This window comes from Tachyglossus aculeatus, chromosome 19 (genome assembly GCF_015852505.1).
Source record: "Tachyglossus aculeatus isolate mTacAcu1 chromosome 19, mTacAcu1.pri, whole genome shotgun sequence".
Taxonomy (NCBI): domain Eukaryota; kingdom Metazoa; phylum Chordata; class Mammalia; order Monotremata; family Tachyglossidae; genus Tachyglossus; species Tachyglossus aculeatus.
This window is the reverse complement of record NC_052084.1, coordinates 6740715-6757096: the sequence shown is the minus strand read 5'-3', so window position 1 is coordinate 6757096 and position 16382 is coordinate 6740715. Positions and strand designations below refer to the sequence as shown.

The window sequence follows — 16382 nt, the reverse complement described above, 5'->3', positions numbered from 1 at the left end:
CACATGTGATGGTTGACATGCCCTTTTACTTCTTACTTCCAATGAAGTAAAAATTGGCTATTTCATCACAACCTCTGGGACCCATTATTCATCTGTAAGTACACAAATGAGTACACAATTCTGTGTAATTTTAGTAAAAAGAGGGTTATCAGACCTTGATTCAATAACCAATCCCCATTTATAACACTGTTCCATTGAGAAACTGGAGCTAAATCTTCAGGAACACGTGTTTCAGAAGTCTGAGAACTGAAATTATTCCCAGAAGTAAATCACTAATGCTTTTATCACCTAGTATGAATCAGTGTCACACTTCTGAAAGGACCAAAGGTCATTAAGATTCTATTCAGCAGCAGCAGCAGCATCTGAATTCAGTGCAGTTGCAGCATGACAAAACTGTGGTTGAATTTTTTCAAAAGGGAAAGTGGTATTTTAGGTAATAAGGGGCTTTCTCGGATCATCGTCATCATCAATCATATTTATTGAGCGCTTACTGTGTGCAGAGCACTGTACTAAGCGCTTGGGAAGTACAAATTGGCAACATATAGAGACAGTCCCTACCCGACAGTGGGCTCACAGTCTAATAGGGGGAGACAGAGAACAAAACCAAACATACTAACAAAATAAAATAAATAGAATAGATATGTACAAGTAAAATAGAGTAATAAATATGTACAAACATATATACATATATACAGGTGCTGTGGGGAAGGGAAGGAGGTAAGATGGGGGGGATGGAGGGGGGACGAGGGGGAGAGGAAGGAAGGGACTCAGTCTGGGAAGGCCTCCTGGAGGAGGTGAGCTCTCAGTAGGGCCTTGAAGTAGGGCCTCTGATCAGCGAGGGTATTTGTGGGGTGAAGTAGCCAAACTGGACATATACCTTGGTTAAATTAACATGAATCTCCCTTTCACTTTGTGTTTGTTGGCGCAATGTCGGTGAACTTGATCAGAAGCGCTTAGTACAGTGCTCTGCACACAGTAAGCGCTCAATAAAGATGATTGATCAGTAGACTTTATTTAGCCGTTGCCACTACAGCCACTTTTTGTAAATTAAGATAGCTCACTTTTCTCCTCACTACTAATGGGGCCAGCAGAATATGTCTTCTTCCCATTCTCTTGTTAGTAACTCTCACATCTTGGTTAAGGAAACTCAACCATTCCCTTTCTTTCTAACATTTCAATGACATTTATTGAGCATTTACTTTAGACAGCCAACTCTCCTGAGCACTGTTGGGAGTTAGAAGAGTAAAACTGAATCTCTCCCTGCCTCAAAAGTTATGCAGTTTATCAGTTTTCTTTACTTTTGCTCCCCACCCGCTATGAACAAGGGCATCTATTCCATCATCCATACTCAAGTATTTATATTTAATAATAATGAATAATTATGGTATTTGTTAAGCGCTTACTATATGCCAAGCACTTCTTTAAGCACCAGGGTATATACAAGTTAATCAGTTTGGACACAGTCCCTATCCCACATGAGGCTCACACTCTTAATCCCCATTTTACAGGTGAGGTAACTGAGGCCCAGAAAAGTGAAGTGATTTGCCCAGGGTCACACAACAAAAAAGTGGTGGAGCCGGGATTAGAACTCATGATTTTCTGATTCCCAGGCGTGTGTTCTATCCACTAATCCATGCTGCTTCTATTTTTTTGAGTTTGGCAGTACAGTAGCAGTGGTGGAAACTGGGCTTATTGAATCTGATCCTGTCTTGTGCCTTGGGAACCAGACTATCTTGTCTTTTGGTCTTCCCCCTATTTTCTGTTTTCTGTGTGCCATATTGTATCCTTACATATTGCCCATGGGCAGTAAGCAGCATATAGCCCTTTTAGCACAAGGAAGGGATAGAGTGATAAATGCATGCTCCCAACAATTTTGCCATCTGAGTGGCCACCTTTGCCCCACACTCTTGTGACATCTCGATGCGCTTAGGTGAAGCCCAGTGAGGAGAAACAACAGGAACTAGAGTAAGTGGCTACCACCAAAAGAGTACATCTCCATTTCCCATATGTCTGTGTCAAATGGAGAATAAGGGAGGGGTCAGAGGGGAAGGTTGCTTTCCCTTCTGTTGCTTTTCTGGATTCATTGTTGTGCCCTTAAGTTCCTCAGAAGAGAAATTAGGGATCCATAACAATTCTGACAAAACAATTTACAGTATAGCACTAGAAAAAATATAAGTGAAGTTGAAGCACTAATTTTTCAGTTGGTATTAAAGCAATATCTTTACATGATCACCTGGGTAACACCGAATGCTAAGTATGAATGTGTGACAAGCATTAATGCTAACTTGATTGAACTTTCAGGCATGACTTGAACATAAATTCCCAAATTGTAAAGCATAGCTTTTAAAATCACCTTATTTTATTCCATTTTGTTGACTTCGTTTGGATTTTTAAGTGAGTAATTAAAGGAAATATTATTTCCTAGCATTTCCTGAGCTTACTCTTCCATATTATCCCTTACAGAAAAAGTTGTGAAATCCAGCCATATGGCAATTGCCACTGATTATGCTGTGAGTTCATCAAGGAAAAATACAGGTGTTATAGTGACCACAGTTCAATTTGGTTCCCGAACCACTGCTGCCAAAACCCAAGCTTCGATTCTTAAGAATTTAATACGAAAAAGTAAAGACACGCATGGTGCTCCAAAAAACAAGAAGGTGAAATAATTCTCAACTCCATCGTTTTGTACTATGGCAATAGGATATAGTGCCTAAATAACTCGGTTATAGAGGTATTCTTATGGGGTGGGGAAGACAGGGCTACCAACTTGAAAGGGCCACCATTTCCAGGTCCAGTCCCTTGCCTCTCTCTCTTTCCCATGGCTCAGGTGGAGGGCTGTTTTAAAGGACAAAAGTAACTGCTCCTTCTGTACTTCCACTCCTTATGGTGCCCTAGCCTCCCTCCCCACAAACAAGCTTGAGGCAGAATTGATCCCAGGAATCAGTATTTCCCAGGAATCAGTATTTCCCAGTCTCAGCCTAGAGTGGGGACAATTTCAGGGGCCGAACAGTAGTTCAAAGGGAGCAGTAGTTCAAATCTTTAACTCCTCATTCCCTTCTGGCCGCTAGCTATGGTTTTTCCCGTGGCTGCCAAACATTTAACCCTGGCCCTGTTGGCTCAGTTTTGTGCAAGAGGTCAGAACCAGAATGAGTATTACTGCACAAGGTTCTTCAGGAGCACAACCCCAGTGTTATGAGAGGGAACAGACTGCTTCACATTAGTCTTGTCTAGATATTTTTTCACCTGGGTTAATTAAATATTGAGGCTCTCAGATGTTGTTTAAAGGTTCACTTAGTTACCTCTTGGAATATTGAGTAATTTCCACTTTTGTTTTCCAAATTTTAATAAGCCATGTGGTCCCTAGATATTTTAGAGATCACTCCAATCCGTATATAGCCTTAATACAGGACACAAAGTCTCATACTAATAAAGTGGAGGCAAATTTCTTGGTAGGAAGTTCTTAACTTTAGAAATCAATTTTACTTATGAACTGACAAGGGTCAGACCACCTGTCTGGAGCAGGATAAGAAAATGTCCATGCCATTCAGGGTTCCCAAAAAGGAATGACAACATGCTTGTATATAGAGGATTTGGGACTAATTCTAAAACTTAAAAAATATATTTAGTATATGGATGATAAAGAATGAAGAAAAATAGTGATTTTAATCAGGTCAGTTTTATATATTTTATGAAACCTGTTGTCTCCAGCAGGACATGTAAATGTAACTTCATAGAATTCATTCAGCAGGACTTCCCTGGGGGATCTTGGTCATATTATTGACCATTTTCTGTTGTACATCCTCCCACACACTCACATAAATCCACTCCCTAATCTCCCCACCCACCCACTCTCTCCATTATGTTCTCCTTAGTCTGTAATCTCTCTATTATGAATGTATAACCTGTGAATTAAGTTGTCACTAAATGGGGCCCCCTCCCCTTGCAATCCGACACTTCCGAAGTTCTTAATGGCCCCTGGAAGGCATAGACAGAGAGGACTACATGGGTTAATTTTTTAGTAAACTATCTGAAAAAGAACTTAATAATAATGGTGCATTTGTCACTTCACAGTTTAAGAAAATAAGGTGTGAAAACATTTTATTTATTTTGTTTATTGTTTATGCTTTTCCCCAAGGTAATAGTATTTATTGATGATCTGAATATGCCAATACCAGAGAGGTATGGAGCCCAGCCACCACTTGAACTAATCCGACAATTCTTGGATTTGGGAGGGTTTTATAATACGGAACAACTTGCATGGAAGGTACAGTATGATCTGAAACTTGTTTGTATTGTTATTATGAACCGTAGTTAATTCTAACAGATTAATAATGATTTGTGTATATGTCTTTGTTAACATTAACAAAAGCTTAACTTGATCGTTACCCAACAGCATCATGTAAGCAGAGTTTCATAATTGAAATGTACTGTGTTTCTTTATGTTCAAACTGAGCTTTTCAGCGAGGTTGGAGGTTGCTTAAACTGTGCAAATCGATGCAGGTTCTCAACTTCAGTGTCTGTAAGGAGTTTGAATAGATGTAAAGTAAATTGGGCTGTGGGCAAGAATGAAATATCATAAAAATTTAAAATGTGACCCATAGCACTAGTACTTTTTTATTTGATGCTTATAATATTGCTGAAAATACATCTGTAGCTTGTCTAGGTGTCCATCAGAAGGGCTAGTGGAATTTTTGTGGGCTCAACATAAATATACACATATGACTGCCCTAGAACTTCCTGTGCTTTCAAGTAAATTGTTCTGGAACTTTTAAAAGTTTATATTCTAAACAAACATTTTAAAAATAGGGAACATATATATACTAACTTACATTCTGCCCAAGTATATTTATATTACTGGCTGAATTTGTATAGAGCAAAGGAAATATTTGTTGTTTTTTTAATTGTAAAAATGACACATTTAATGTGACAAAGGAAGTAGTCTTATGTATTAATGGAAGGTACAATTTGCTGCTAGTGCCATGTCCACAAGTTAGCAAGAAATGACTGAGACCAGTCTGTTTGAGGTCCTGAGGAGATGATTTTCTGTCATATTAGTTACTTAGAGCTAGCTCCTGATTATCTCATGGAGTTGGCCTATCTGCCTCTCTGTACCTCTCAGGGATGTTGTGAGCGTATCGCTGTTGTTATTATTATCAGATGCTCACCCTGCTGATTATTCTTTTTGTCTTAAATGCTAATGATTTGTAAGGGCTTTCCATTTAGACAAGTTCTGTATCGGTCTTTGCAGCCTGAATCCATGTCAGAATGCTATTTCTCTTCCACGTGATGTGAGCTGACAGAAAGTAGTCCCTCTTTATAATTATCAAGTTGTTACTACAGTGCTTTGCACACAGTAAGCACTCAATAAATACGATTGAATGAAAATATAAATCAACCATTTATTACTCTAATCTTCCTTTTTCCTGTAGCAATTTGGAGGGACTCTGGTTTCTTGTTTAAATGAGTTTTCAAAAGATATAGTTTGTTTCCTGTAGAAACAGTCATACTACGCTGGAACAATATTTCTTGCTATTGTGGTATTAAGTGCTTACTATGTGCTAAGCACTGGGGTAGATTCACGAGGACCAGATGAGAGGATGCAGTCCCTATCCCACACAGGGCTTCCAGACTAAAGGGTAGGGAGAGCAGGTAAAAGCAGAAATCAAATCCAGGGGCTTCAAACGTTAAAGTTTGTGGGATATTCCTTCACTGTGTCAAAACATTGATTTTTGAAAGTAACTGGTGTTTTTTGATGTTGTTGAGGTAATTTCTTTTCTGCTTCCTATAGAATATTCAAGATGTCTCTCTGGTTGCAGCTTGTGCTCCTCCAAGTGGTGGGAGAAATGATATCAGTCCACGACTTCTCAAACATTTTTGCATGCTAGCGATGCCTCATCCTTCACAAAATGCCTTGCATCACATTTTTCAGGTAATCGATTGGTAGAATGTGGGAGAAGTACACCTTAAAAAATTATCTATAAGTGCTAGACTTCTGTCTGGCATATGGCCCTACACCATCCAAGCACATTAGGGCTGGGAAAGGGTAAATAGCCTTAAATTTATGAAAACTGTAATTCTCCTCGCAAACTATCTTTGGCCTACTTCTGTTTTGGTTAAAGTGGAATAGAAACGAGTAAGAGCCTGACATGTGACATCCCAACCCCTCAGGCCCTTGCTTGGGAAAGATTGTGGGCAATCTTTCCCAAGCTCTTAATACAGAGCTCTGCATACAGTAAGCGTTCAGTAAAATGCGATTGAATGAATCAGTGGTATTTATTGAGCATTTACTGTGTGCAGAGCACTGTACTAAGCACTTGGGAGAGCACAATACAACAGAGTTGGTAGTCACATTCCCTGCTTACTACAAGCTTATGGTCTGGACGTGGAGACAAGGGATTCTTCCTTCCAAGGCGATACTCAGGGCTGAAGGTTTTCCCAAGTTTAGACACCGAACCGTGAGGCAGGGCAGCTGCAAAACTGGAAAAACATTAATAAAAGTTGCTTATATTCTCTGGAATGTCCTAACTAGTCCCCACAGCCCTGCATGAGACTCTAAATAGGTACTTTTAAAAATGTGACTGCCATCTTTTGGCCTTTTATGTGCCCATTACTTTACTAAATGTTATGTTAAAGTAATCTCAATCTTTTTCATTATTGATACACTGCATTAACCTTCTTAGAAGCAGCAGTCAACTGTAGAATAATGAAATTTGTCTTGCAAACTGGAGTCTGACTTATTTTCTCCTTTAGGTTCATATGGGAATATATTTACAGAAAAATAACTTCGTATCTGATGTCCAGAAGTGCAGGAATTGTCTGGCATCTTCTTCATTGGCTTTGTATTTTAACATGTGTCAGAGTATGTTGCCAACTCCAGCTAAGTGCCATTATATGTTTAATCTTCGAGATTTGTTCAAGGTTTGTGCTCAACTCTATTTCACATTTTGGTAGTGCTTAAAGAGCATTTGATGAGAGAAAATGCAGTACTCTGAGTGTTTTAGTCTTTTGTCTGGTGTGTTTCCTTGTAGAATCTTTTTTTTATCTTTTTAGTGAATCCTATTCTTTCATTCATTCATTCAATCATATTTATTGAGCTCTTACTGTGTGCAGAGCACTGTACTAGGCTCTCGGAAAGTACAGTTTGGCAACAGAGACCAATCCCTACCCAACAGTGGGCTCACAGTCTAGAAGGGGGAGACAGACATCAGAACAAAACAAGTAAACAGGCACCATTAGCATCAAAATAGATAAATAGAATTAAAGATAAATACACAAAAGGGCACAAATACATGACCCGCTCCCCTCGGCTCCCCAAGAAGGTAGTAAGACTTTGCTGTGGGACTATGTCCAACATGATTAACCCCAGCGCTCAGAGAAGTGCTCGGCCCGTAGTAAGTTCTTAACAAGTACCATAATTTCTATTATTATAAACGGGCACAATGTATCTGGCAATTCACAAGTGGTTTGGCAGCCAAATATGTTTATATTAACATTGAACTAAAGCCAATCAATTACTGGGACCACTCTAGAACTACATTTTCATTCATTCAGTATTATTTATTGAGTGCTTACTGTGTGCAGAGCACTGTATTAAGTGCCTGGGAGAGTACAATACAACAATAAACAGACACATTCTCTGCCCACAATGAGTTTACAGTCTAGAGGAACTTCCCATTCTGCCTCAATCCCTGTTCTGAAGATGTGGCTTAGAAATCCAGTCACCCTTGCATTTCTAGAAATCAAATGTGAGATCTTCATTTATCCCTTTATGTCATTAGCAATTTGCATGATTAGAATAAATTGGAGTCCTGGGGCCCCCAACCCCCTGGCCATTTTCACACTTCAGACATAAATATGCTACTGCAGTGTATCTCTGCCCGTGCACATCCCCATTTTGGACCTTTATCTTCCCTCCCACTTCGGATAAGTCCTACTTTTGGTTGGGCTACCAGTTCAGTTTGCTTTCTCTTTCCTCTGACCAAGGGTGAATTGCTAAACTAAATTATTCTGAGTTGAAATTCAATCAGTTTCCTCACATCTCAAAAACACATACATATGAACCTTCTACTTTCCCTCTCAAAGCAGGTCAGTAGCAAGCATACGTGAATACCTAACACAAAAGCACCTGTCCGCCTTCCCCTTCAAAAAGGAAAAAAGGAAATGACTGTTCTCTCTAAATTAAATGCCTTTTCTGAAAAACTGAACCTGTCAGAATTTTGTTTTCATCTAGTTATAGCTAATTATTGTATATTTTAACATGTATTTAGAGGAAGTGATGTTAATGTGGGAAGATCTCATTTTACAATTCCTATAGCTTCTTCAAGGATTGCTGCAAGCCCACAAGACTGTTATTGTCTCTAAAGAAACAACTGCTCTTCTCTTGGTACATGAAGCCACCCGAGTGTTTCATGATCGTTTAATTGAACCTACAGAAAGAAATCTTTTTCATCAGTTTCTTTCTAAGGAGTTAGGCAACTATTTTAAGGTAAATTTTTGTATTTTAACTTTTTTAGCATATTTGCAGAAGTGTTGATTTAGCAAAGTTAATCGTATCTGAAAAATACAATTTGATTATTTAAAAAATGAAATGTTATTTTCATTAAATAAGGCTTAAATATGCAACCTATCACCGTTAGCTTTCCTAAGTAAATGCAGATAACTGTAAGATCTTATTTCAAGAACTTGTGAAATATTCTGTGCTGTATTCATGTCACGGCAAAATTAATTCTTACAATGAGGAAACATGGCAAGCTACATTTATTTATGGCTTCTCAAAAGCTTATATAACTTTTTTGCACTTCTCAGGGATTAAATGTACTGCATTTTTTTTAATGGGACTTGTAAAACTCTATGTGCCAAGCACTGTATTTTGATTTTGATTCTCTAAAGCAGATGAATATAGCACTTTGCCTTGGCTGCAGGTTTCAAACTACATAAAGATATCTTTGGTATACATAGTTGTAGCGACTAGTATTGCTGAAAGTCACAAAAATACGGTAAACTAGGAGTCGGGCTTTCTATGTGTCCTTTGGCAAGGCAGAGAGAATGGTAGCCTTTCTATGCTCCTACCCTGATTCAGGAACTGAATCAGTCACTCCAGTTTCATTCCCTGAATTCCAGGAAGCCCATTCTCATTTTGCTGCACCCTGAGTTATGATGCTCATACCCGAAACCCCCGACGTGAGGTCAGACGGCCTCTCCAGAGCCCTCCCTATCACACTAGGGAATCCAGTATGATGCAGATTCCAGACACTCACACATAGTAAGAGGAGCTTAATAGCTTAAGCCCTAAGTCTGAGTCCTTTTAGGCATTTTGGCAACTTTTAATATATATAAAGATAGGGTGAGGGCAAGAATAAATCACTAACACTTATGCTTCCTTTCCTACAATAAAGGATCTTGAAATGATAAAATTCCGTTTTAAGATTTTGATTTAATCTTCATTGCTTTGGGACTGTTAATTTATTCCAAGTGAACGAGAGGCAAGAATAATGTAAGGCACTTTTTGCCTCATATTAAGTTCACAAATGCTGTTTAGTAGAAAATATGTTGTGTCTAAAAATATGCTGTCTACCAAAAAAAACACCCCAATAACTATTTTAGGATGGTTTGTGTATGTATTTAAATTAAAAGTAAACATAAGAATGTTAATAAAGACCTCTTACTAAATCTGATCCTCCTAGCCACAGCTCCCAAATATGGAGTGATTCACCTTCAACAGCTGCAGAGAGGAGAGTGAGCTCTCTCCTCCTCCCTCTCCATCCTAAACCGCTGGACATTTTTTCCAAGGGAAAAAGATCACCAGTGGGATCCCCCGCTCTGTCCCTGGTCACTTGTCCCAGCTATTCCCTTAAACTGCATTGCACACTCTTGGTGGGACACACATGCAGGACATCCTCCTGCATATATATATGTATATATGTTTGTACATATTTATTACTCTATTTATTTATTTTACTTGTACATATCTATTCTATTTTATTTTGTTAGTATGTTTGGTTTTGTTCTATCTCCCCCTTTTAGACTGTGAGCCCACTGTTGGGTAGGGACTGTCTCTATATGTTGCCAACTTGTACTTCCCAAGCACTTAGTACAGTGCTCTGCACACAGTAAGCGCTCAATAAATACGATTGATTGATTGAGTGATCCTCGGGTATAGCCTGTTGGGGGTAGCAGTGATAGTCTAGTTCCATTTCCCCACTCACCAACCAAATGAAAGCCCACAAAGATTTCCCTCCACGTGCATAAGAGATTCAGGTTGTAAGTAACTGTCAGTAGTTTTAAAAATTATAGTGTACATTTTCAGATATATAGGGTTTTCAGCTATACAGTCTTAGTGCTTTTTTTCCTACAAACATAGAAAGGCCCAGATCTGTTAATGTGCTAGTTTGAGCATGACTGGGAAATGTGGAGTTGGAAGGGAGAAGAATGGAAAAAAAAAAAATCGCAAATAATGTTTGTCTTAGGGCTGGAGAGTTCTAGATAGTTGTTCCAAACCTATTTCCTTGCTCTCCTGAAGCATCATCATCAATAGTGGTATTTATTGAGTGCTTACCTTGTACAGAGCACTGTATTAAGCATTTGGGAGAATAAAATACAACAGAATTGGCAGATGTGTTTCTTGCCCACAGCGAGCTTACGGCCTAGAAGGGGAGACAGACATTCGTATAAATAATCCAGGCAAGAAAGTTCTTCAAAAAGGAATTTATTAATATCATTTTATTTGTGGAATTGCCTGACTCTGTTGAAAAAGAAAATGAAATATCTCTCAATAGATCTCTTGGACCAAGGAAGAACTAATGAATAAACCAACCATATTTGCAGATTTTTTGGATATAAATAAGCCCAATAAAAAGAGAATCTACCAGAACATCAATGACTTCAAAAAGCTTGCTGATTTACTTGATGAGTTCCAAATAAATTTGGGTTCTACAGGCTTTGAGGTGACGGGAAACATTATATCATTTGTTGTTTGTAGCTAATGAATCTAAGCTGTGCTCTTCTAGTATGCCAAATGGGAGATAGCAGATTTCTGAAATTTCATAACAGGATTTATAAATATGGAATTTTATGGCTAATGTCACTAGATGGTACACACATATTGTGTTAAAGATGAGATGGCCCAGGAAAGAATTTTTCATCAGCCTTGGTTGTAGAGATTGAATTTTGAGAGGACTAATTTTAAATGATTAGCTTTGTTGCAAACTAAATACAATAGTTCAGATATCATTAAGACTACAAATTACTTTATCGGCGACATCCTTATCACAAGCCTGGTCTGCACAATCCATGTTCTCTCAATGGGAATGTGCTTTTCCACATTGAGGTTTTCATCTCTGGAATGTGCATCAAGTCTTCCAAGACTTAAGGAACCATTTGCTCTTACATTTCTCATTGCCACTGAGATCCCAAGTCCATGGCAGATTCAAAGTTCCTGAGGGCCTACAGCCTGACCAAGGGCCAGAGACTACCAGCCCTGTGCCCTTATTAATCATCCCAAGAAGATAAATAGTCAGGCTTCTTGCTGATGCCATCAAGTAGCTGCAGGGACAGCAGAATCCGCACTTGCCGTGTCCTGATGGGTTATTGGGCTGCATCATGTAGCGAGAAAGTACTATGTGTTTATATGTAAGGTTGTGGTCCATCCTTCCCTTCACCTCTGACTGATTTAAACTACCCTCCTACGCCCCAACCAAAACCTACAGCATGGAATTCCTGTAGGTTTTGGCCTTATTCTTCAGGCATCGAAAGCATTAAGGCTCAATTTGTAATAGTGATTCCTGTAATTTACAGTGACTTCTTCTATCCCTTTGAATTGCAAAATTTAATTCTGTTTCCTCCCTTCAGTCACAGAAATCCATTTACATGCCCCTGGTTTCTTTCCTAGCTTTCACATTCGATAGTATTCTTTAAGGAAGCCATAGAACATATTACAAGAGCTGCTAGAGTCCTTCGACAAGCAGAGAGTCACATGTTGCTGGTAAGAAAATATTTACATTTAAATTTTTCAAGGTCAGATTGGTATTAAAAAAAAGAATTAAAAGAATTCAGTGAGTTGTTGCTTTTGTCTTAATTTTAAAATCTCCGTTTAGGAAAGAACAAGCATAGCCAATGATTAGGATATACCCTGAACTTTGGTATTGTACCCCTCCTAGCACTTAGTACAGTGCTCTGCACACAGCGGAAGCTCAATAAATGCCACTGTCTTAATTTCAAACTCTTCAGTTAGGAAAGTACAATCATAAGCATTGAATTTTAACATGAGATTGCTTAGGATATACTCTGAACTTTGCTATTGTACTCTCCCAAGCACTTAGTACAGTGCTCTGCGCACAAAAAGTGCTCAGTAAATACCTTGGTGTTCCCCCACTTGTCATGCAGGTCCCATAACTTGGCCTGTATTTCACTCCAGGACAAGCATCCCTTTTGTGGATTGAAATAACATCAAGGTCTTCTACACATCGTTGAAAAGTGAATAAAAACCGTCATTGGCACAGCCCCGCTGAAACAATATAGGTTAATGGAATCACCCTCATTATAGATGGAGGGTGTCTTTAAAAAATGGTAACATCAGTTCAGCGGTCATCTTCACGCACCTTTGAAGGTGATTCTCTATAAGGAGTAGTTAGTGTACCTATGCATGAAGCTGGTGACTTTCACTCCAACATTTAATGAAGTCACCATGACAGTTACAGACATGAAGAATGGGCAGAGCTCCCAGATCTAACGGTTTATCTGCCAAGATCCGTAGTCAGGAAGGGGATGTTCTGATCAACCGCCTGCATAGATGGGGTCTCAGCATATGGAATCTGAAAAATTGTCACACAGTTTCAGAGCCATCGTCATCACCATCCTCAGAAAGGAATATGAGAGAACTCATTGTAGAAACTGTTGGATTTCATTGCTCTTCCATCTGTGCTTTGGTGGCCAAACCGTCCAACATGCAATTCTCAGGCAACTTTTTGCCACTTGTATTCATGTCTGGGCAGTAGGAGATAGTAACTCTCTACACAGAAAAGAGAACTGCTTCAATTTAACCCATGGCTTTTTAGAAAGCTAGCAGACTAATTTTGCATATTCTTTATTTCATTTTTTTGGCTGTCCAGAGTTGAAAGATTGCAGGCATGCCTGGGCTTATCTGAGAGTCTTGGGACACCTGAGAAATCCAAGAATCTAAACCTAATCTTAGGGCTTGTTTGCCACTCATGTGTTTATAACCAGCCACATTCTTCCAGGGAATAGGAAAGTGTACAAGCACTAACAGAACTGTTCAGAAGTAATAGAAAAATACAAGAGCTATTTCAGAAATATACAGGAATACATTGGTGATTACGTTCCCAACCTTACATGCTTTTTAGATTAATCTTTACCTTATGAAAGCCATTCACATTTTCCTAGGGATTTCTGGGGAAATTATATTTATGAGTCTTAGCAGGTGAAATTCATATTCCAAAAAAAAACTTACAGGTATGCACTTAGATAACACAGGTAAATCTGTTTATATCATTGATATATTGGAAGATTTCTTAATATATCAATTGGTTTGAATGATTCTCTTCTATTCCTAAAGGTTGGATTAGATGGATTTGGAAAAGTAACATGTGCAACGATAGCCTGTTATTTGTTAGACTGCAATATCCACCGATTGTCGGTGACTCGCAATTATGGCCACACGGATTTCAGAGAAGACATAAAAAAGGTCTTCTGGAAAACAGGACTAGAAGGAAAAAGGACTGCTCTGCTTATTGTGGATTCAGACATTATTCAGGTAAACACCTTCTCAGCTGGGACAGTTGTTAATGAGTACTACAGAATTTCCTTACTGACCACAGTTGCAGTAGTGTACCATTTTGAGTGACCGCAGCTTTTGAGGGGGCTACACAGCAGCCCCTAACGTGTCATTTGAAGCCACTCTTTCACTCAACACCCATAGTTCACAGCATTCATAGTGCTGTGAATGCAGACTCCATGCCTCATGTTCTCTTTTGTAGTATTGCCCCTTCTATTCTTGACAAAAAACTAGGATTTCAGTCCATCAGTTGTATTTATTGAGCACCTACTGTGGGATGAGCACTGTATTAAGATCTTGGGGGAGTACATTAAAGTTAATAGGCATGATTCCCTGCCCTCAAGCAGCTTACAGTCATCGTGGTAAGTAATCCAGAACTGGGCAGAACTCAGCTCCGGTATAAGAAAAAGTCCCAGAATGGGTGGTCCAGGGTAGCAGAATGGTATCTGCCACCAGCCCCTGCTATTTTCTGGTTCTTTGGTCACCAACAGCCAGAGCCACACCTCTCCCATTGTATTCCACCCTCAGGCCCTTGTGGCTATTGTTTCCTCCCACCTCTCCCCATCACCCTGAAGAGGCTGCTTGCCACTGGAGTAACAGAGGAGACCTCCCATGTTATGGTCAGGTATTTTTTTTCTTTTCTGACTCCACTGTCTACAGTATGGTGGAAGAAGTTCAGCCTAATTAATGCAAAATCATAGGAACCCAAAATATAGTGAAACCTATTCCCTCATCAGAAGTGCTTTGGTTTGAAGTAGGCCCAGATTAATCTATCCATTTGCTTGATTATCATTTATAAACTAAATATTTAGTGGTGTTTGAAATTGGAAAAACAAAATGTAATTTACTAACATCTTCTTTATGTAAGGAGTCCTTTTTAGAAGACTTGAACTGCATTCTGAACACAGGAAATGTACCTGATCTGTTTGAAAATGAGGAGTTGGATAATATTGCAGAAAACATTAGATCTCTTGTTAAACAGGACAACAACACTAGTAGCAGACAAGATATTCTTTCGTTCTTTTTAAAGGTACTGTTTTTATGCCTATATGTAATCAATTTGGGAATTCTAGTTGATGTAAGTTTTGAGGCTACAGTCGTGAGTCTTTGTAAAATTTTCATCTAATCGAGTTTTCCATCCGTTGATTGTGCTTAAGCAGATCAATTACTTGGAAATATTTTCGGGTAATCAGCTGACCGTTCTCAACTTCGCCTTTCTGCTCTTGTGTACACATGGACCACACTTCCTCAGGCTAGACCTGCTGTGATTCTAATCTTCATTGGTGTACTTTTTGTTTTAAGAATTTAAGCATTAGTAGCCATTCAGCATCCCAACAGTGCGTTGACCACCTGCATCTTCGTTTCCTTGTCAGCGCTATCATTGCAACAGAATGGCATTGTTTTTAGTTAGAAACATATTCAAGTGATTGACTGTACTTGGAAAAATAGGCATCTAACCCATCTCTAATCAAATCCTTATTCAGGAAGTTTGTAGAAATCTTCACATTATTCTGACTGTAAGTCCAGCAGGACCTAACTTCCGCAAAAATTGCCGGAGATATCCTGCTTTGGTTAGCTGCTCCACCATCGACTGGTATGAGAAGTGGCCTGAAGAAGCTCTCTTGAATGTGGCAAATTGTCATTTAAGACAAAAGAGCTTTTTGGATGGGAGACAGGTAATAAATCATTTATCTTTTTTAAAAAAAAAAAATGTCTTTTTGCTAATTGCAAGCATCTAGGAGCCAGAGATCACCAAATCCTCTCTAGGAGGATTGACTGAGACTGAGCCCCTTCCTTCCTCTCCCTCTCCTCCCCCTCCCCACCTTCCCCCACCTTAGCTCCTTCCCCTTCCCACAGCACCTGTATATATGTATATATGTTTGTACATATTTATTACTCAATTTATTTTACTTGTACATATTTATTGTATTTTATTTTGTTAATATGTTTTGTTTTGTTGTCTGTCTCCCCCTTCTAGACTGTGAGCCCGCTGTTGGGTAGGGTCCATCTCTATATGTTGCCAACTTGTACTTCCCAAGTGCTTAGTACAATGCTCTGCACACAGTAAGCGCTCAATAAATATGATTGAATGAATGAATAGGAGAGGAATAGTTATAGTGCTAATCAATCAGTTGTACTTATTGAGCACTTACATGTGTGCAGAGCACTGTGCTGAGTACTTGGGAGAGTACAATATAACAGAGTTGATAGAGATGTTCCCTGTCCACAGCAAGCACTGTAGAGAAGCAGCGTGCTCTGATGGACGGGTCTGAGAGTCAGAGGAGCTGAGTTCTAATCCTGGCCAGTGCATGTGGTACAAGTGATGCCACCCTCTTGGAGGGATGGCCATTCTCATCATCACTCCACACTCTCATCAACTTGTAGAGAGTGAAGGAATTGGGTAGCAGCTAAAACACAGGAAGTCAGAATTGGGGTGGGGACTGCCTTCCTAGAAGCCCTTTTTTTTTTTTTTTTTTCCTGCCAGGCCCCCAAGGCAGGAAAAAGCGGCCTCTCCCTTCTTAGGTAGTGGATATTAGACATCCAGACTCTCTGGATGTGCAGGGTAATGAAGTGCTGCCATACAGAAGTCTGC

General features: G+C 39.2%; 1 protein-coding gene across 1 annotated transcript in view; it reads left to right on the top strand.

Moving 5' to 3' along the window:
* DNAH14 (dynein axonemal heavy chain 14) overlaps positions 1-16382 on the top strand; it is a 127630-nt gene that overhangs the window by 78463 nt on the left and 32785 nt on the right. Inside the window, exons 49-58 of the mRNA XM_038761252.1 lie at positions 2464-2657; positions 4136-4264; positions 5789-5929; positions 6751-6918; positions 8315-8485; positions 10776-10943; positions 11888-11980; positions 13571-13768; positions 14658-14819; positions 15274-15465. Of these exons, the coding sequence (XP_038617180.1) occupies positions 2464-2657; positions 4136-4264; positions 5789-5929; positions 6751-6918; positions 8315-8485; positions 10776-10943; positions 11888-11980; positions 13571-13768; positions 14658-14819; positions 15274-15465 (1616 nt within the window). The remainder of the gene's footprint in view (positions 1-2463; positions 2658-4135; positions 4265-5788; positions 5930-6750; positions 6919-8314; positions 8486-10775; positions 10944-11887; positions 11981-13570; positions 13769-14657; positions 14820-15273; positions 15466-16382) is intronic.